The sequence below is a fragment of the Coregonus lavaretus genome (genome assembly GCF_964263955.1).
Source record: "Coregonus lavaretus genome assembly, chromosome: 9".
In the NCBI taxonomy this organism is placed as follows: domain Eukaryota; kingdom Metazoa; phylum Chordata; class Actinopteri; order Salmoniformes; family Salmonidae; genus Coregonus; species Coregonus lavaretus.
The window spans coordinates 13,764,512-13,786,117 of NC_139996.1; the positions used below are offsets into that span (position 1 = coordinate 13,764,512).

The 21,606-nt window shown below is 43.0% G+C and overlaps 1 protein-coding gene across 1 annotated transcript in view; it reads left to right on the forward strand.

Moving 5' to 3' along the window:
* The window catches only part of hipk3a (homeodomain interacting protein kinase 3a), a 56,919-nt gene that overhangs the window by 26,628 nt on the left and 8,685 nt on the right, over window positions 1–21,606 (forward strand). The window contains exons 3-12 of the mRNA XM_084168156.1: window positions 11,029–11,148; window positions 11,281–11,367; window positions 11,534–11,718; window positions 11,892–12,045; window positions 15,265–15,385; window positions 17,173–17,282; window positions 17,460–17,578; window positions 17,685–17,843; window positions 20,366–20,824; window positions 20,952–21,208. Coding sequence (XP_084024282.1) covers window positions 11,029–11,148; window positions 11,281–11,367; window positions 11,534–11,718; window positions 11,892–12,045; window positions 15,265–15,385; window positions 17,173–17,282; window positions 17,460–17,578; window positions 17,685–17,843; window positions 20,366–20,824; window positions 20,952–21,208 — 1,771 coding nt within the window. The remainder of the gene's footprint in view (window positions 1–11,028; window positions 11,149–11,280; window positions 11,368–11,533; window positions 11,719–11,891; window positions 12,046–15,264; window positions 15,386–17,172; window positions 17,283–17,459; window positions 17,579–17,684; window positions 17,844–20,365; window positions 20,825–20,951; window positions 21,209–21,606) is intronic.

A 21,606-nucleotide genomic window follows, 5' to 3' on the forward strand; every position in this document is an offset into this window, starting at 1 on the left:
GCTAGCTAGCTAGCCAAAGACAACTCTCGGCAGCCAACACAGGCAGCTGCTTCATTAAAACTAATTAATTGTGATTTAATTATAATTTCAATACTAGCTACAGTGGCCAGCTAGCTAGCTTGGAAGAAGTATTGTGTTGTGTGCATTGTCTGTGCACTTAGCTAGCTACCATCCTATAGCGTAGCCTACATTGCAAATGATGTGTGACTGGCTCATTTAGCAAGCTGCAAGGAAATCTATGTCACCGGGGAAAGGAAATATGTATTTTTTGTTGTTAGCTGTCCTTTCAGCTCCCCACTCGTGCTCTCTAGACAAATGTCTCTACCGACGGGGAAACTGATTCTACATGTAGAAACGCTAGCAAATGTCAGGCGCTATCAGTGACTGTCCCCAAAACAGACCACTCAGCAAGCAAACAAACGTCAAATGAATGCCAGATGATCGACAGATCAACATTGGGTGCTGTGTGTTTGTTCTATCGTCTCCAAGGCCAAAGCTATCAGACTGTCAAGGGAAGAGAACAATACTGACAGAACTGACAGCTCAGTGAAGACTGGCCACAGACAGATCAGTGGAGTAGGATAACAGTCCCTGATGCCTGTGTGCTGGTGCATTTTGATTCTAAATGTGAGGATGGTTAAGGCCTCCACTTTTAGTTTGATTCCCTATTCAAACCCCATCTGTTAATTTTGTTGGTGTTCTCTAAGCAGTAAAGCGTATTAATACAAAATGTCTAATGTAGACATTATTGGAAAAGGAAATTGGCTGGGCCATGTTTGATTATTTCCCACAGGCCAGTAACTACATGATTGTGACTGAGTCCCCCGGCTTAAAGGCGAGACCATGGGAATGCTCTGTGTGCTGTGGGGTTTTGTGCTACAGGCTGGGGAGGTTTGTAATTTTTGGGTCTAGTGGTCAGTTGGACTGCGACCAGGCAGTAGTGCTTTGCTGACCAGAAGCCCCCCTGACCGCTGCACCATGCCAGCACTGGGTGCCCCCCCCCCCGCACCATCAGCAGGTTCTCACTTCATTGCTCTATCACTGTGTTTGTGCAGGGTTGTGGTAACCTGATTGAGTCTCTATAACATCCAAAATCAAGCCATAAACACAGCCAGTTAAACTCACTGGTCTCCTGTCTGTGTTGTCGAGAGATGGAACAGCGGCTTTGCACAGTGAGAAAAAGAGCCCTGCCTCATGGCATAACACATGCCTAGTCTTGTAGTTGTAGCTGCTCTAAAGCACTGTGTTTTGGCTGGGAGTGGGTAGCTATGAAGTACCCTTTGTGAGAAAACAGCCTTGCTGGCTTTACTGTCAGGGACAGATGCTAACATGTAACTATATATTTCATGCTGTCGGTGTCACTGCTCCCATGGGAGATCAAATGTCAAAACATCTAAGTCAGGTCTATTGGTGTTTAAATAATAATTTGAGTAATGATCTCATGGGCAGCAATGAAATTGTTGTTTGAATAAGAAATAATTATATCACCAAGTTACCAGATAAGTAACATGTATTTTGTAAGGTGATGATTATTGCATTAAGGTTGCCTTACCTCCACTTAGTGGGATTGGAAAGGTTGCCATAGCAATTTGGAGCACAGTAGGCCTACGTCTGTCCTGAGCATGTTAAGTGGCTCTCAGTCAACATATCAAGGACCTCAGCCACCCGAGCCACAGCCTGTTCACCCCACTACCATCTAGAATGCGAAGACTGTACAGGTGCATCAAAGCTGGGACTGAGAGACTGAAAAACGGCTTCTATCTCCAGGCCATCAGACTGTTAAACAGTCACCACTAGCCGACCTCCGCCCAGTACCCTGCCCTGAACCTTAGTCACTGTTCTAGCCGGCTACCACCCTGTACTCTACCCTGCAAATTAGACTGCTGCCGATTTTTAGCATGTAAATCTTGGTGGTGCAAAAAAAAGAAATTGTGGAATGCATGCCAGCAAAGCCACTACACAACACTAAACAATACATTAATTGTACAATAACATTGACAAATGGTGCCCACAAACTGTTAGGGGCTACATAAAGCTGTCCCAACAGCAGAGTCCCAACAGCAGTCCCAACATCTTACCACTGTTACACCTGGCTATCAACGGAGCCTTGTCTGGCAGCGAAACAGTTCCTTCAGCCTCATTTACTGCCTTTTAAAATAACATAGCTGATATGGCTGACTTGCTTAAACAAATGTGGTTTCTACTGACAATTGAAATGTACAGACTATGGCATAAGGGGACGACAAGCAGATAAGAGGCAATCTGTAATTTCGATTAAGACATTAATGAGCGAGCTACAACGGACGTAGTCAATATAACTATTTGTTCAGCACTTTTGAAATGTACATCGGCAGAATTCAGAACATGGGCCGTTCTTAGTGTACACCAAGTCAGAATCGTAGGATAAATAAAGGGGGCATATAAGCAGACAATGAAAGCTCTTACAATATTCAATGATTACATTTCTCTAAAACAGGTTATAGGCTACATGTGCCCCACCAAGTCAGAACAGTAGGCGAAATTAAGAGGTGAAAGTAGACCAAATTATTAAGGTGAGGCACATTGAATGCCGTTTGTGTCTTTGCGTATCAAAAAAGATACACGTCAAATAACACAATTCTATTATAGAATTTGCACGTGCAAGCCAAGCGCCACCACTATGATCAGTAGCACTGTCAAAGCTGTACAAGAAAATGTCTGCAAACAAGCACACACTGGCCATGAACGATGTGTTTACAATACCGCGTTGGTGAAAATAGACCAAATTATTAGGGTGAGGCACATGGGCTACTAACAGCTTACTACACAACATACACTTAGTATTACTTTCTTAGCTACAGTATACATACAGTGGGGGAAAAAAGTATTTAGTCAGCCACCAATTGTGCAAGTTCTCCCACTTAAAAAGATGAGAGGCCTGTAATTTTCATCATAGGTACACATCAACTATGACAGACAAAATGAGAAAAAAAAATCCAGAAAATCACATTGTAGGATTTTTAATGATTTTATTTGCAAATTATGGTGGAAAATAAGTATTTGGTCAATAACAAAAGTTTCTCAATACTTTGTTATATACCCTTTGTTGGCAATGACACAGGTCAAACGTTTTCTGTAAGTCTTCACAAGGTTTTCACACACTGTTGCTGGTATTTTGGCCCATTCCTCCATTCAGATCTCCTCTAGAGCAGTGATGTTTTGGGGCTGTCGCTGGGCAACACAGACTTTCAACTCTCTCCAAAGATTTTCAATGGGGTTGAGATCTGGAGACTGGCTAGGCCACTCCAGGACCTTGAAATGCTTCTTACGAAGCCACTCCTTCGTTGCCCGGGCAGTGTGTTTGGGATCATTGTCATGCTGAAAGACCCAGCCACATTTAATCTTCAATGCCCTTGCTGATGGAAGGAGGTTTTCACTCAAAATCTCACGATACATGGCCCCATTCATTCTTTCCTTTACACGGATCAGTCGTCCTGGTCCCTTTGCAGAAAAACAGCCCCAAAGCATGATGTTTCCACCCCCATGCTTCACAGTAGGTATGGTGTTCTTTGGATGCAACTCAGCATTCTTTGTCCTCCAAACACGACGAGTTGAGTTTTTACCAAAAAGTTCTATTTTGGTATCATCTGACCATATGACATTCTCCCAATCCTCTTCTGGATCATCCAAATGCACTCTAGCAAACTTCAGACGGGCCTGGACATGTACTGGCTTAAGCAGGGGGACACGTCTGGCACTGCAGGATTTGAGTCCCTGGCGGCGTAGTGTGTTACTGATGGTAGGCTTTGTTACTTTGGTCCCAGCTCTCTGCAGGTCATTCACTAGGTCCCCCCGTGTGGTTCTGGGATTTTTGCTCACCGTTCTTGTGATCATTTTGACCCCACGGGGTGAGATCTTGCGTGGAGCCCCAGATCGAGGGAGATTATCAGTGGTCTTGTATGTCTTCCATTTCCTAATAATTGCTCCCACAGTTGATTTCTTCAAACCAAGCTGCTTACCTATTGCAGATTCAGTCTTCCCAGCCTGGTGCAGGTCTACAATTTTGTTTCTGGTGTTTTTTGACAGCTCTTTGGTCTTGGCCATAGTGGAGTTTGGAGTGTGACTGTTTGAGGTTGTGGACAGGTGTCTTTTATACTGATAACAAGTTCAAACAGGTGCCATTAATACAGGTAACGAGTGGAGGACAGAGGAGCCTCTTAAAGAAGAAGTTACAGGTCTGTGAGAGCCAGAAATGTTGCTTGTTTGTAGGTGACCAAATACTTATTTTCCACCATAATTTGCAAATAAATTCATTAAAAATCCTACAATGTGATTTTCTGGATTTTTTTCTCTCAATTTGCCTGTCATAGTTGACGTGTGAATTACAGGCCTCTCATCTTTTTAAGTGGGAGAGCTTGCACAATTGGTGGCTGACTAAATACTTTTTTCCCCCACTGTATCTCCCTTGAATATTACATAATTTATGCAGCAGCATACAAGAAATGTTTGGACTCACCTTGTTGTGCTGTGCTCACTTGAACAGGAAGGTGGCGGTCCTTTTGTGGGCAAATTTTGTCATTAGTCTGCATTCTCTGGATTTATGGTGGGAGCTCTGGGGTAAAAAAACCACACAGCCACTCCACTGAATAGGCTCTATGCACGCATCACTTCCGCATTGGCGTAAGGATGCTTGGGCATTTCCGGTTACCGGAAAAAAACATTAGACAGTGACAGTAGACCGTTATGATGGCAGAGATGAAGTTTACAAGGTGTTTGCTGGAGTTGCCTAAAGTATCTGTTAATGATATACGGAGGGTCGTCCCAGTACGACACCACGTAGCAAACTGGATAAAGGCTTCAAATTTTACGTTTCTTCTTTTCTTTGCAACTTTGACGGTAATATGCTAACGCTAACTAGCCTGAGCTAGAAGCCTTGCTTTGGTGTTTTAAGTCATGACTCCGTCCTGCTTCAGGTTAATCATGCTTTAAATAAAGTTTAATCATGTGTATATACCTCTCACTTCATGTGTTTGTACTTTTATGAAAGTATCAGGTAAAAACAGGGCTACAAATGAGATCTCTGTGAGAGCCCACTGCTACCGCTCAATTAAGAAACTAAAGCCACCACACCAGCTGAGAGTAGGACTAGATTAAGTGACACGTTCAAAGTTCTGTTGAACTTGTTCAAGGTTACGTTCAACACATGTTTTACTCGTTTAATGTTACCACAGCTTTGATTGCCATTGCTAAGAGAACACTTTAGAACTTTAGTGGTTTTCACGATAGCTGAACAGTGGTAGCCTAATACAGACCAGGGTAGCTGAGTGGGAATTGCCATGCTTTGTTGTTGGGTCTGTTGTAAACAAATTGGAGTTTGGTTTGAAATGTAAACAAAAATGAGATTACTACTTTTTCCTGACTTGATGACTGCAATGACAGTAACATATTCCACTCAGCTGTTCTTCATACTGCTGATGTTCTACTCAAAACTGTCCTGTCATCTTTACTTCTTTCTTTATAAACATAAGGCCCAACTTCCTTGCTTTTGTACTTGATGTTTCTACTTTTCAAGAGGAATTAGGAGCAAAACCTTCACTCTACTGTTGTTATTGGTACTAGGCTACAAAATTAAAATACAATTAATGCGCTAGTAGATAGTTTTAGATACTTTACTCATCCCGAGGGAAATTCAAGGTTTCCAGTAGCTTACAACACACATGCAACATTTAAACAGATAATAATACTAGTCATTGTTGACAGCTCAAATACATAGGCCTATATATTAAACACATTGGACATTTTAATTTACCTTGTGAAAAACCTTATGTCATCATCAGATCCAGCAAACCGCTCCAAGCAGAATTTGCTGCTGATAGTTATCTCCTCAATTTGATTTCGGAGCCTTGCTATCTCTACACTAAGTTCTTCATTGTGGTCAAGTGACATATCCAGTGCAGCAGGTTCAGTACTGTTGCATTAGTCATGGTCAGGAGGACAGTCCAATTCCACAGACGGATCATTCATGGTTTCTGTGTTGGGACGCTCGGTCCTTTCCCAAACTCCGGGCCGTGGGGCTGGAAGACTGAAATTGTTCCATTGAAACAGCACTGGAACAGCTCCCTTCTTCAGACGTCTGCGCCCAGCTGGAGTCGGAGGCTCTATCACATCTTCACTTAGAATGTGTCGGCTGCAGACTCGTGTGTTTGTTGTAAGAAAGTTGACTTGTGGAATGTTAATCACCCACCGTTTATGTAATTCACTGTCTTTGGGAAATGTAAAAAAAACTAACAGAAGAATTGCATCTGGCAGACACTGTACATTGCGGCACACAGCAGTGATGGCTGGAAGAGCTGTCATCCTGTTTTTGAAAGGACACTTTCGTACGTTTAAACGTCATCGTGTTATAAGTCAAGACGAAGTATTACAAGTAAAAACATTAACATAAACATTAAGATAAACAACAACAACGACGAAAATTAACCGTTTCTGATGTTTTTGACGACAAGCATTCAATGCTAGCATACGGTAGCACTGCATTCTACGATAACCGGAAGTTTACATCCATCCTGAGATTTAACCAGAGATACGTCATGCTCGCCTGTGCATATCGCCTATAGCAGGCTAGTGATCACTTTGCAACGCTTGCAGTTAGCCACTCATTCCTTCCAAACCACTCATTGTTGAGTTTGCGATTTCCAACTTGTGTAATGTTTATGTCCAATGGCTGATGAGCACTGATACGTTTTATCTATAATTTCTCTTCATTATTTATCTTCATATGACAAGGATTAAAAAGGATTTGCCAGTACATTGTCGACTTGATTCATGATGATGACTGCTAGCTAAGATTTTGAAAGTAAGATGTTGACATGATCAGTCCAATTAAAGCTACTGTAGATATAACATGATTTGACGTCACTTTATCTGTGGCCAATGACCATGAGCCTTCTTGGAAGGGCACTTCTAATGTAACTCTATGGCAGGACCCAAAGGGCTTACATTTTGGATGTCTACCCTTACTAAGGACTTAGACTTGGCGGTAGTGTCCCCATGAGTGACAGAACACTGAGCCAATCACGGCGCAATGCTCCCATTTTCTGCTGGCTTGCCCCATCACCACAGAAAGCACTGAGCTAAGCTGAAAAACCTGCATTTTGGAGCTGCCTTAATCAAGAAAATGTGATGCGTATTAATGCCAAAATAACATGCAAAACAGGCAATCCCCCCCACCTATGTACGTAGTCATTGAACACTGTTCACTTTAATAATGTTTACTGTTTCACCCACTTTATATGTATACTGTATTCTAGTCATGGCTCATCCTATATAACTTATTTTTGTGTTGTTTTTTTATTATGTGTATTGCTAGGCATTGCTGCACTGTTGGAGCTAGAAACACAAGCATTTCGCTGCACCTGCGATAACATCTGCAAATCTGTGTACGCGACCATAAACTTTTGATTTGACCTAGCAAAGTAGCAAGTGATGAGGAGGAGTGCTATAACAGAAGAATAGCCTATATTTGTACTGGGATTGTATTTGTCTATTTACTTAGCCCATTTTGACCTGTCCATTTGGAAGATCTGCAAGTAACCTTTTGATTAGCTTGGATTGCTAGAGGCAGAGAAACAATCTGGTTGGGCTTAAGTGTCTTTGTCCTTGGGGATGTTTGGGAGGGCTGGGACACCGCCATGTCACAAAAACCTCACTTGGAGGTCCAGTCTTCCATCAACAGCAGTGCAGTGGTCAGTTCTATTTACATCCTGCATTTAAAATACTTTTGTACTTTCATTGTCTAGTTTGTCTTGATGAGTGTCTGTGTAGCGCTATGATACACAGATCCCTGGCTGATGATCAGAATGCTCTGGGCTGATGGTCAGAATGCTCTGGGCTGATAATAATAATAATAATAATATGCCATTTAGCAGACGCTTTTATCCAAAGCGACTTACAGTCGTGCGTGCATAATTTTTTTGTGTATGGGTGGTCCCGGGGATCGAACCCACTACCTTGGCGTTACAAGCGCCGTGCTCTACCAGCTGAGCTACAGAGGACCACTGATGATCGGAATGCTCTGGGCTGATGATCGGAATGCTCAGTGCTCCTCTGAAACAAGCTACTTAACCTTTTCACATGAGTTACAAATATCTTTCTAACAGTCACCCCAGCGTGATTTGTTTTATGCACGTGATGTCAGAATATACTCACTGTTACAAAATGTGATTGTTACGCAACAGGCGTATGTTTCAACTTGTCCATTTCTAATTACACTGCTCAAAAAAATAAAGGGAACACTTAAACAACACAATGTAACTCCAAGTCAATCACACTTCTGTCCACTAAGGAAGCAACACTGATTGACAATACATTTCACATGCTGTTGTGCAAATGGAATAGACAACCGGTGGAAATTATAGGCAATTAGCAAGACACCCCCAATAAAGGACTGGTTTTGCAGGTGGTGACCACAGACCACTTCTCAGTTCCTATGCTTCCTGGCTGATGTTTTTGTCACTTTTGAATGCTGGCGGTGCTTTCACTCCAGTGGTAGCATGAGACGGAGTCTACAACCCACACAAGTGGCTCAGGTAGTGCAGCTCATCCAGGATGGCACATCAATGCGAGCTGTGGCAAGAAGGTTTGCTGTGTCTGTCAGCGTAGTGTCCAGAGCATGGAGGCGCTACCAGGAGACAGGCCAGTACATCAGGAGACGTGGAGGAGGCCGTAGGAGGGCAACAACCCAGCAGCAGGACTGCTACCTCCGCCTTTGTGCAAGGAGGCGCAGGAGGAGCACTGCCAGAGCCCTGCAAAATGACCTCCAGCAGGCCACAAATGTGCATGTGTCTGCTCAAACGGTCAGAAACAGACTCCATGAGGGTGGTATGAGGGCCCGACGTCCACAGGTGGGGGTTGTGCTTACAGCCCAACACCGTGCAGGACGTTTGGCATTTGCCAGAGAACACCAAAATTGGCAAATTCGCCCTGTGCTCTTCACAGATGAAAGCAGGTTCACACTGAGCACATGTGACAGACGTGACAGAGTCTGGAGACGCCGTGGAGAACGTTCTGCTGCCTGCAACATCCTCCAGCATGACTGGTTTGGCGGTGGGTCAGTCATGGTGTGGGGTGGCATTTCTTTGGGGGGCCGCACAGCCCTCCATGTGCTCGCCAGAGGTAGCCTGACTGCCATTAGGTACCGAGATGAGATCCTCAGACCCCTTGTGAGACCATATGCTGGTGCGGTTGGCCCTGGGTTCCTCCTAATGCAAGACAATGCTAGACCTCATGTGGCTGGAGTGTGTCAGCAGTTCCTGCAAGAGGAAGGCATTGATGCTATGGACTGGCCCGCCCGTTCCCCAGACCTGAATCCAATTGAGCACATCTGGGACATCATGTCTCGCTCCATCCACCAACGCCACGTTGCACCACAGACTGTCCAGGAGTTGGCGGATGCTGTAGGCCAGGTCTGGGAGGAGATCCCTCAGGAGACCATCCGTCACCTCATCAGGAGCATGCCCAGGTGTTGAAGGGAGGTCATACAGGCACGTGGAGGCCACACACACTACTGAGCCTCATTTTGACTTGTTTTAAGGACATTACATCAAAGTTGGATCAGCCTGTAATGTGGTTTTCCACTTTAATTTTGAGGGTGACTCCAAATCCAGACCTCCATGGGTTGATACATTTGATTTCCATTGATAATTTTTGTGTGATTTTGTTGTCAGCACATTCAACTATGTAAAGAAAAAAGTATTTAATAAGATTATTTCATTCATTCAGATCTAGGATGTGTTATTTTAGTGTTCCCTTTATTTTTTTGAGCAGTGTATTTTCTAACAACAGTTTGAATTGAGGTGTGTTCTGCCTCATTAATATAAATTAGAAGTAGCCCATTTCAGTGTATGTTTGAGGCTTTACTGAGCCGGATAAACTTCTCTCTTTGAGGAGAGCTTAAGCACTTCCCTAGTGTTTCCGCAGATCAAGTTTGCAGACATTTGCGCAGTCTTGCACGAACAGGCACATTTTCTGGCTGGCATTTACAGTTTTTTTCACGTTTTCAAGTACTGGTGACAGTTAATGCATTCCGATTATTACATAGATTGTGACACCTATGATGTAAAATACTTTTTTGAAGGTTGTACTGATTTATAATAAACGAATGCTAAGCGATGTGTGGCGCCATGTTTGTTGACATTATACAATGCATTCTGGGTGTCACGTAAACATCTGTCAGACCAAAGATGTTATACTGATGTGAAGGAATGGTTCTCATCTTTTGAGCAAACTTCCAGAAGTGAATGAAGGGAAGTGAATGATCCTAGATGACACACCCCCTTCAACATGAATACTGCAAACAGACCAAACTCATCTTGTCTCCTGTTATCATTGGTTGAAGCGAAAAAACAAACATGGTGGTGTGCGCAAACTACCCATCGTCGGATTACTTCAGATTACTAGAACGTGTTTTACTCAATTATTTTGATCAATGGTGAGTTCACCCGTGATGTGATGAATTGTAAATAGTAATTGCTATTAGCTAATTCATATTGTGGTTTCTGTCAGCCGAGAGTTCTCTAAATATGACCTCTTGTGTTATGTCTATCTTTCCTAAATTAGCGCTAGGACTAATGTAGCCTACATTTTCCGATTTGGATGGTTGTGTATGCTGTCGCTGCTTCTGTGAATGTCTGAACATTGCATTCAAAAATAAACTGGTCACATTCAGGACATAACTTTGTAAGGACTGTGTTTGTGTGAAATATGTATATGAAAAAAAAGTGTGGCTAGCTCAAATGCTGACTGTTGTGTCAATCGAAACTGGACGTTCTAAATGAGCGTTCTAAGCAAACCGGTTTGATCGTACGCTGCAGGGACCACTGTAGAATGATCACACCCGTTTGTTGTTATGTGTGAAAAGGATAATGGAAATGGCTCTTAATGTTGGTGATTCCCTTTGTAAATGTATAGGAGTAGGTCTGACAAGCAGGATAATTATGTAAATGCAGTAATCATAATATTTTCTTCCTCTTTGTCTCTCCTCCTCCATAGATTCGCTACATATCTCAGACACAAGGGTTGCCGGGGGAGCAACTGCTGAACGTGGGGACCAAGACTTCCCGCTTCTTCTGCAAAGAGTCTGACTCGCCTTATGCTCCCTGGAGACTGAAGGTAACGCGCGCTGACACCATGTGACTACTGAACATGGACATCATATACCATAAGTACACCCAGTTCTGAGTACGCTAGGCAGAATTCTAGAGAATGCATGTCCATATTTTGAAGACTCTCCCATTTCTGTAGCTGACAGAGGAACATGAAACTGAGACTGGGATGAAATCCAAAGAGGCTAGGAAGTACATCTTTAGCAGTCTGGATGACATAGCACATGTGAGTACAGAACTTTGAACAATGTGACACATTTAAGCAAAGTACAAAATTGCATTCAAGTAAATGATGATTCTTAAACGATCATATGACACAGTAGTGTGACCAGTGAACACCAGTGGATTTTAATAGAGTAGCTAAAGATGTTGATTTCGTTCTGCCTCCTCAGGTGAATCTGGTGCTGAACATGGAGGGCAGTGACTCGTTGGCGGAGAAGGCCGACCGGAGGGAGTTTGTGGGCCTGCTGAAGACCATGTTGCTAATTGATGCTGAGAAGAGGATTTCTCCCTCCGATGCCCTCAACCATCCCTTTGTCACCATGCAGCACCTCCTCGACTTCCCCCACAACAATCAGTAAGTCTAACCTATGGCTAAACAACAAACCAACAAAAGCTCTTCCATGCACTACAAAGAAATGGTGAGCTACAAACTATGATTACAGATGGACACAGATCAGAAGTAGGAAGTAGGCCATAATGTTCCATCCCTCTGCTTGAGTCTTCATCTCCTCCCTTTCGTCTCTTTAGTGTTCAATCATGTTTCCACATCATGGACGCCTGTCAATCACGGCCCAACGCGTACGACACACTCAACCGCAACAAAGCCCCGTTCCCCAGACCCTCAACCAAATCCGCTGGACTGCCAATGGCCTTCAGTAAGATGGGATCGGTTCACTCTCAGGTAATCTATTAAGCACAATCACAAGAAGCCAGATATATATTGTCTGAATTAATGAACACTGGAAATCTGATGTTACATTTATGGCTGGGGTACATAGACTTCTTATTGGACCAATGTTTCCACCTACAGGAATATTAAGGCTATTGCATAATATTTACTTAGATTTGAAAGGCACTGCTACCTCTCATTTCAGTCTCTGAAGTAAGTGATGAAAAACAATGGCAACGCTAGCTATTCTCATGTTATTTGAAAGGCCTAAACTCACCTATAAAATGTTTCAGCTGTCTTGATATCCTGGCAAGAAACCATATTGATATAGCAATGCGCCAAGAAACACACCTGCTCCAAAAGGACACACATAGAATAGAGAACTATTTCTACAAACTGGCTGCTTTTTCATCAGCCCCAAACAAAACTAAAGGTGTAATCATAATGATACATTAGAAACGCAATTACCATATTGAGTAATGGCGACGACCAAGAAGGCAGAATCACTTACCTTAAATGTATCCATAATGGAAAGAAAAATGGCCTGTATTCATGTGTATACTCCAAATTCATATATTTTTTTATTTTACCTTTATTTAACTAGGCAAGTCAGTTAAGAACAAATTCTTATTTACAATGACGGCCTACACCGGCCAAACCTGGACGACGCTGGGCCAATTGTGCGCCGCCCTATGGGACTCCCAATCCCGGCCGGTTGTGATACAGCCTGGAATCGAACCAGGGGGTCTGTAGTGACGCCTCAAGCACTGAGATGCAGTGCCTTAGACCACTGCGCCACTCGGTCTATAGTGACGCCTCAAGCACTGAGATGCAGTGTTTAGACCGCTGCACGACTCGGTCTATAGTGACGCCTCAAGCACTGAGATGCAGTGTTTAGACCACTGCGCCACTCGGGAGCCCATGATCCTATGTTTTTTGATTCTCTGAACAGCATATTGTTAGAATGAACTGAATTCCATCTGGTTATTGGGAAAGACATGAATGCCATTTTGGACATGCGGGACAAATCTAATAAGACCAACTACAATCCACACGCAACCAAGGCTCTCCAGCATATACTCTGTGATTACAACCTCGTTGATGCCTCGCGAGCACATAATCCCAAAGCAAAAGAGTACACTTTCTACTCAAACAGGCATAAATCATTCTCACTAATCGATTTCATACTATTATCTACACCTCTATTTTCTTTAATCAAGAACATTTAAATTCGACATATGAGTCTAACCACCAAACTTACTACTGCCAACTTAAAATGTCAGAATCTCCTAAAAGAGGCACAAAAATTCAGTCGATGACCCCCGGATTCTGTGGGATGCCACCAAAGGTTTTATTAAAAATAATTCAACTGCATTTGCATCTGGGTTGAATAAATCACGATTTAGAGAAGATATCAGAATTGGAAATGTGTTAGAGCGCTCTCAACAAACACTCTTTCAGACCAGGTAGCTATTACCCTTTCCAAAGTCAAAACATAGCTTAATTTATTGATAAGATAGAGAGCAGATTTTGCCATCCATCGAGTAAAACTCAACCATTACTTCCATGGTAATCGTCCCAGTCGTTTACTGGCAGTAATGATCAATTGACTGATATAGCAACTATTGAATCTGAAACGGGAATTACTATCAGAACCCAAATTAATCAAAGATTCTCCTGCTTCTATAAAGAACTGTACACCGTTCACAATGGTTATTTTGGGAGAGATGCGAACACAGCAATTTCGATTTTATTCAAACATTTTAAGGATGCCACCCAGTGTTCTCATTATCGCCCCGTCTTTGATAAAAGCAGATATTAAACTCTGTTCCAAAATGTTGTAGTCTCGAGACTTACCCAAATTGATCCACATGGAACAAAGCAGATTTGTTAAAGCCTTTATGCTCTGATAACCTCTGTGGAATATTACAGATCTTAGATGCTTCATGAGAAACAACAGCTCCTTGGGCTGTATTATCTCTCCATGCAGGAAAAGGCAAGAATGGTCATATCTCTGGTCTGTCTTGGAACATATGGGAATTGGCTCCAATTTCATGAATATGATCAAAATACGATATGCCAATTCCTCAGCTGTAGTTATAACAGGCAATATCTGCTCTGCTCTGTTCAGAATCACTAGAAGCAGCAGACAAGGCAATCCAATTTTGCCTCTGCTATTCTCTGGCCCAGGCAATTTGTCAATCGAAGGAAATAATACAAATTTCTCTCAAATCTACTGATCACTTCATCTCATTATACTGGCTCACGACTCCAATGGAGGACTCCATCTCTACTTATGGAATCCCAATCGTTTCCCATTTTAAATATTTGGATGTAAATATATTTCCGTCTTTAGATAAAACCATTGGCAGAAACTTTAACACAATGCTCAAATCAACAAATCTAACATATGGAATTGTTTTTACATGGTCATCCCAAGGTTCATTTAGCTATTTGATTTTGAGTTTTTGGACCCCTTTAGGTATTAAAAAAATATTTAATGGAACATTGACTTTGGCCGTACTGCTATTAGCCCATAGAAACGCATTGAATAACATGGAAAAACAGATGGTGAAAAAATTCACCAAAAGGAAGTTTGTTTTGAAGTGTCTGTCCTATATCTGAGAGCTATAAGAAAGATCAGGAAATTATAGATTTTTTTTGGACACATTTAACCCCTATTCTTTTAGCCACTAAACTACTTCCATATACACTGAGCATACACAACATTAGGAACACCTTCCTAATATTGAGTTGCACCCACCCCCTTTTGCCCTCAGAACAGCCTCAATTTGTTGGGGCATGCTCTATAAGGTGTTGAAAGCGTTCCACAGGGATGCTGGCCCATGTTGACTCCAATGCTTCCTGCAGTTGTGTCAAGTTGGCTGGATGTCCTTTGGGTGGTGGACCATTGATACACACAGGAAACTGTTGAACGTGAAAAACCCAGTCACGTTGCAGTTCTTGACACAAACTGGTGCGCCTGGCACCTACTACAATACCCGTTCAAAGGCACTTAATTTTGTTGTCTTACTCATTCACCCTCTGCATGGCACACATACACAATCCATGTCTCAATTGGGAATCGGTTGGGGTTATCTTTGTATGCATTTATTTGATTGTTTTTGTACCTGTATCCCCCCTCTGAAAAAGAAAAATGACAAAACTTAATAAAAAGTTGGTCAAAAATGTTTTATCATAATGAAAAAAACCTCTCCCACCTCAATGCAGGCTTTGACACAATCCGCTCCCTCTGTGATGCATCCTGGGATGCTGCAGACAGGAAACAGTCAGTTTGGGTGTAATGACTCCTTTCAGCCAGCCCTCATCCTCTGCCCCCCAGCCATGCAAGGTAAAGAGCTTTTCAAATTAGCACATAGTCAAGTCATTTCATGAAAGATACAAAGTCAATGTTTGTACCATGTCTTGTGCTGCTACCATATGTTGTGATGCTGCCATGTTGTGTTGCTACCATGTTGTTTTCATGTTGGGTTGCTACCTTGCTGTGTTTTCATGTGTTGATGCCATGCTATGTTGTCTTAGGACTCTCTTTATGTTGTGTTGTCTCTCTTGTTGTGATGTGTGTATATATACTACCGTTCAAAAGTTTGGGGTCACTTAGAAAGAAAGAAAAGCATTATTTTTTGTCCATTAAAATAACATCCAATTGATCAGAAATATAGTGTAGACATTGTTAATGTTGTAAATGGCTATTGTAGCTGGAAACGGCTGATTTTTAATGGAATATCTACATAGGTGTACAGAGGCCCATTATCAGCAACCATCAGTCCTGTGTTCCAATGGCACGTTGTGTTCGCTAATCCAAGTTGATAATCTTAAAAGGCTAATTGATCATTAGAAAGCCCTTTTGCAATTATGTTAGCACAGCTGAAAACTGTTGTGCTGATTAAAGAAGCAATAAAACTGGCCTTCTTGAGACTAGTTGAGTATCTGGAGCATCACCAATTGTGGGTTCGATTACAGGCTCAAACTGGCCAGAAACAAATAACTTTCTTCTGAAACTCGTCAGTCTATTCTTGTTCTGAGAAATGAAGGCTATTCCATGCGGCAGCTTCATTAAATAGTACCCGCAAAACACCAGTCTCAACGTCAACAGTGAAGAGGCGACTCCAGGATGCTGACCTTCTAGGCAGAGTTGCAAAGAAAAAGCCGTATCTCAGACTGCCCATCTTAATATTTTCTTTTTATTGGACAGTCTGAGATGTGGCTTTTTCTTTCCAACTCTGCCTAGAAGATCAGCATCCCGGAGTCACCTCTTCACTGTTGACGTTGAGACTGGTGTTTTGCGGGTACGGTTTAATAATGCTGCCAGTTGAGGACCTGTGAGTCGTCTGTTTCTCAAACTAGACACTAATGTATTTGTCCTCTTGCTCAGTTGTGCACCGGGGCCTCCCACTCCTCTTTCTATTCTGGTTAGAGCTAGTTTGCGTTGTTCTGTGAAGGGAGTAGTACACAGCGTTGTACGAGATCATCAGTTTCTTGGCAATTTCTCGCATGGAATAGCCTTCATTTCTCAGAACAAGAATAAACTGACGAGTTTCAGAAGAAAGTTATTTGTTTCTGGCAATTTTGAGCCTGTAATTGAACCCACAATTGATGATTCTCCAGATACTCAACTAGTCTCAAGAAGGCAAGTTTTATTGCTTCTTTAATCAGCACCTCAGTTTTCAGCTGTGCTAACATAATTGCAAAAGGTCTTTCTAATGATCAATTAGCCTTTTAAAATAATCAACTTGGATTAGCAAACACATCGTGCCATTGGAACACAGGACTGATGGTTGCTGATAATGGGCCTCTGTACGCCAATGTAGATATTCCATAAAAAATCAGCCGTTTCCAGCTACAATAGCCATTTACAACATTAACAATGTCTATACTGTATTTCTGATCAATTTGATGTTATTTTAATGGACAAAAAAAGTGCTTTTCTTTCGAAAACAAGGACATTTCTAAGTGACCCCAAACTTTTGAATGGTAGTGTATACATGTATATTACTATTAATTATTATTTTTATTTTTTTATCCCCCGTCCCCGCAGGAGGCCTTTTGGTAGGCCGTCATTGTAAATAAGAATTTGTTCTTGCTCAAATCTTATGCTAGTATGCTTATGTTTTGAAGGTAACCCAAACCAGCCAGGATATACAGTTAGGATGGAGAACACGATACCGATGGTGACCCAAGCCCCTCCCATACAGCCTTTGCAGATGCGACCTGGAGTCATAGCACAGGTGAGACACTGGCTCACATTAGTGACACTTATATACAATACAGGAGTCAGATGCTAGTCTCCCCACTGGTCAGAGGTAGTAGAATTCAAGTTAGGCAATTTCAGGGGTTTGGTGTTTCCCTCACCTAGTCTTAAAGGTTTATGGTGCACTAATGATTCCTGTCTTTGTCCTTTGCAGGAACCGTGGTCAAGTAGAGGCCAGCAGATCCTGGTACAAGCCTGGCAGCAAGTGGCTCCCCCTCCCACCACTATGGCTTCTGATACTGTGGGTGGCCCACAGAGGCTCAGTGACTGGGGGTGAGTTAGTTCACCAGAGGAGTTACCTTTTTAAGACGTACTTCACTTGCCCCTTTCTTCACATTGTGGAGATAAACTTATATCATGTTGTTTTGCCTTTTTAAAGGAAAGTTAGGCAACACAGCAACCATTACAGCAACATGATGCAGCCTCTTCTAACCAACCAAATGACCATGCCCGGTCCACAACCAATCAACATTGGCATTGCACACGTGGTGTGGCCACAGCCGCACGCCAACAATAGGAACCGGCCCAGTCAGAACCGGTGAGATGCCCTCTGTCAGCCCAACGCTTCTCCTCCACACTCCAGTCACATACAGGGTCTATGGCAAATCAATGCTGTTGTTGAATTTACCCAAATTCATTGTGCCTGGTTTGATAAATGATAGATTTTACTCAAATCAAAATCTAATCAGTTTATTTGTCACCTGGAAGTTAAAGGTGCACAATGCAGAAAGCGCTCTGTCAGTTCCTGGTTACAAAAATGTGAATAGTTCGCCTAATTTCAGATTGTGACAAAATAAGCAAGTATAGTGTAGAGAATCATTGTGCCATCTAAACCGCTGTTAAATATATAACCAAAAATATTGTATTTTCAGCTGTTTTGAAGCTGGTGTACAAAACCGAAAGTAAAAGACTCAAAAACAAAACTTAACGGGAAGCATAGAAATAGCGCACATGGAACAGATCTACCGCTTCTTAGACTTGCTTTCAATGAGAATGACGGAGCTATAGCTTACATTTCTATGTGAATTTGGTCGGGTTGCCCAAAAAGTTACATATTGCAGCTTCAAAGGGATAATACTTTGGGATTTTGGCAACGAGACCCTTTATCTACAGTAAGGGAAAAAAGTATTTGATCCCCTGCTGATTTTGTACGTTTGCCCACTGACAAAGAAATGATCAGTCTATAATGTTAATGGTAGGTTTATTTGAACAGTGAGAGACAGAATAACAACAACAAAATCCAGAAAAACGCATGTCAAAAATGTTATAAATTGATTTGCATTTTAATGAGAGAAATAAGTATTTGACCCCCTCTCAATCAGAAAGATTTCTGGCTCCCAGGTGTCTTTTATACAGGTAACGAGCTGAGATTAGGAGCACACTCTTAAAGGGAGTGCTCCTAATCTCAGTTTGTTACCTGTATAAAAGACACCTGTCCACAGAAGCAATCAATCAATCAGATTCCAAACTCTCCACCATGGCCAAGACCGAAGAGCTCTCCAAGGATGTCAGGGACAAGATTGTAGACCTACACAAGGCTGGAATGGGCTACAAGACCATCGCCAAGCAGCTTGGTGAGAAGGTGACAACAGTTGGTGCGATTATTCGCAAACGGAAGAAACACAAAATAACTGTCAATCTCCCTCGGCCTGGGGCTCCATGCAAGATCTCACCTCGTGGAGTTGCAATGATCATGAGAACAGTGAGGAATCAGCCCAGAACTACACAGGAGGATATTGTCAATGATGTCAAGGCAGCTGGGACCATAGTCACCAAGAAAACAATTGTTAACACACTACGCCGTGAAGGACTGAAATCCTGCAGCGCCCGCAAGGTCCCCCTGCTCAAGAAAGCACATATACAGGGCCGTCTGAAGTTTGCCAATGAACATCTGAATGATTCAGAGGAGAACTGGGTGAAAGTGTTGTGGTCAGATGAGACCAAAATCGAGCTCTTTGGCATCAACTCAACTCGCCGTGTTTGGAGGAGGAGGAATGCTGCCTATGACCCCAAGAACACCATCCCCACCGTCAAACATGGAGGTGGAAACATTATGCTTTGGAGGTGTTTTTCTGCTAAGGGGACAGGACAACTTCACCGCATCAAAGGGACGATGGACAGGGCCATGTACCGTCAAATCTTGGGTGAGAACCTCCTTCCCTCAGCCAGGGCATTGAAAATGGGTCGTGGATGGGTATTCCAGCATGACAATGACCCAAAACACACGGCCAAGGCAACAAAGGAGTGGCTCAAGAAGAGGCACATTAAGGTCCTGGAGTGGCCTAGTCAGTCTCCAGACCTTAATCCCATAGAAAATCTGTGGAGGGAGCTGAAGGTTCGAGTTGCCAAACGTCAGCCTCGAAACCTTAATGACTTGGAGAAGATCTGCAAAGAGGAGTGGAACAAAATCCCTCTTGAGATGTGTGTAAACCTGGTGGCCAACTACAAGAAATGTCTGACCTCTGGTTGTCAACAAGGGTTTTGCCACCAAGTACTAAGTCATGTTTTGCAGTGGGGTCAAATACTTATTTCCCTCATTAACATGCAAATCAATTGATAACATTTTTGACATGTGTTTTTCTGGATTTTGTTGTTGTTATTCTGTCTCTCACTGTTCAAATAAACCTACCATTAAAATGTATAAACTGATCATGTCTTTGTCAGTGGGCAAACGTACAAAAACAGCAGGGGATCAAATACTTTTTTCCCTCACTGTACATCCCCAGAGTCAGATGAACTTGTGGATACCATTTTTATGTCTGTGTCCAGTATGAAGGAAGTTGGAGGTAGTTGCTAACTAGGGTTAGCGTAATGAGTAAGTCTATGGGTATCTGCTAACGCTAGTTAGCAAGTTCCTTCAAACCACACGCAGAGACATAAAAACGATATCCACGAGTTCATTTGACTCTGGGGAAGAAGATAAAGGGCCTCATTGCCAAAATCCTTAAGTATCCCTTTAAGTGAATGTTCTACCAAATCACAGATCATGTTCTTACATAAACAACAGTGTTAAAATGTACTGACTAACAACTTCACTACTTTTACTCTAATTCGTATTAGGAGCATGTACTACTCCCAAAACAACGGGAACGTCCAAATCTCAATGTGCCGCTCTCCAAAGATGGCCGACCGTGTTAGTCACACAGGAGGAGGAGATGGTTCCCGTGGGGAGAGGCCCATGGTGGAGGTTGAGGTTGAGCAGGAAAGAAGACATGAGGAGGAGGTGAGCTGCTGTAAGCCAGTGGAGGAGGAGAGGATAGACATGTCCCACCAGCAGCGAGAGTCTGTGGTTATCCACGACCTGCCCAGCCCCACCCTCAGCGTCATCAGCATCAGCAGTGACACGGACGGGGAGGAGGGTTCCTCCTGCAGGTTCAAAGGCAGCCCTGACTGCGAGGCGTGTAAGAGCTCTCTGAATATGGAGAGGGTGTGTTCCCTCAGCAGCCCAGACAGCACTCTGAGCACCAGCTCCTCTGCCTCGGTGCAGTCCAGCCCATCCCCCTGCAAGAGGCCCAACAGGTACTGCCAAACTGCACCTTTAAACGTTAACAATTTTTTAAAACTTGCCTGAGTGGCCACAGTCTTGATCATCAGTAGCAAACATGGACATTTAGTTCTGTTATTGATTGCTTTTGTCTGTTTTCAGCATGTCTGAGGATGATGGTCATGAGAGCGGCTGCGAGACGGTGGACTGTTCCCCTGCCTCGGACTCCAGCCGGAGCCACAGCCCCTACCTGGGGAGCCGCTACCTAGGCAACCACAGCCATCAATCCCTGAGCATGAGGACGAATGGCATGGCCCCCCAGAAGGAGCCAAGCAATCCCCCTGTGAGAACCATGGTGGTGCCACCTATGAGGGTGGTGTGGAACAACAACAACATGGACCTGCACACAGACAGAACGGGTCCGTTTCTAATCACAGCATTACACGTCAAAATTGTTTCAATATTAACAGTATGAATAGGCCTATACATAGTAATCTTTTGTTTCAGTTTTGTGTGACACGCAGGCCTGGTTGGAAGTGGTCTCTGTAGGAAAGAGGGTGCTTTGTGAGCCTGTTGATGTCTGAATGATGTGTGACAGTCTATGAGGAAATTAGGGAGAGTCTGTCACCTGTGCTGATGTCTGCCTTGCAGGTCACATGGGCGTGACAGGCGACTACCGCTCCGTAGTTGGTCAGAGAGGCTATCACAGGTGAACATGGCTAACTTGCACTGCTGATAGCCAGTTGCTGCTGAGTGAACACTTCTGGTTTGATCTGCTGCTGTTCCTCCTTTTCCCCAAATCTCATGGATATCTAGT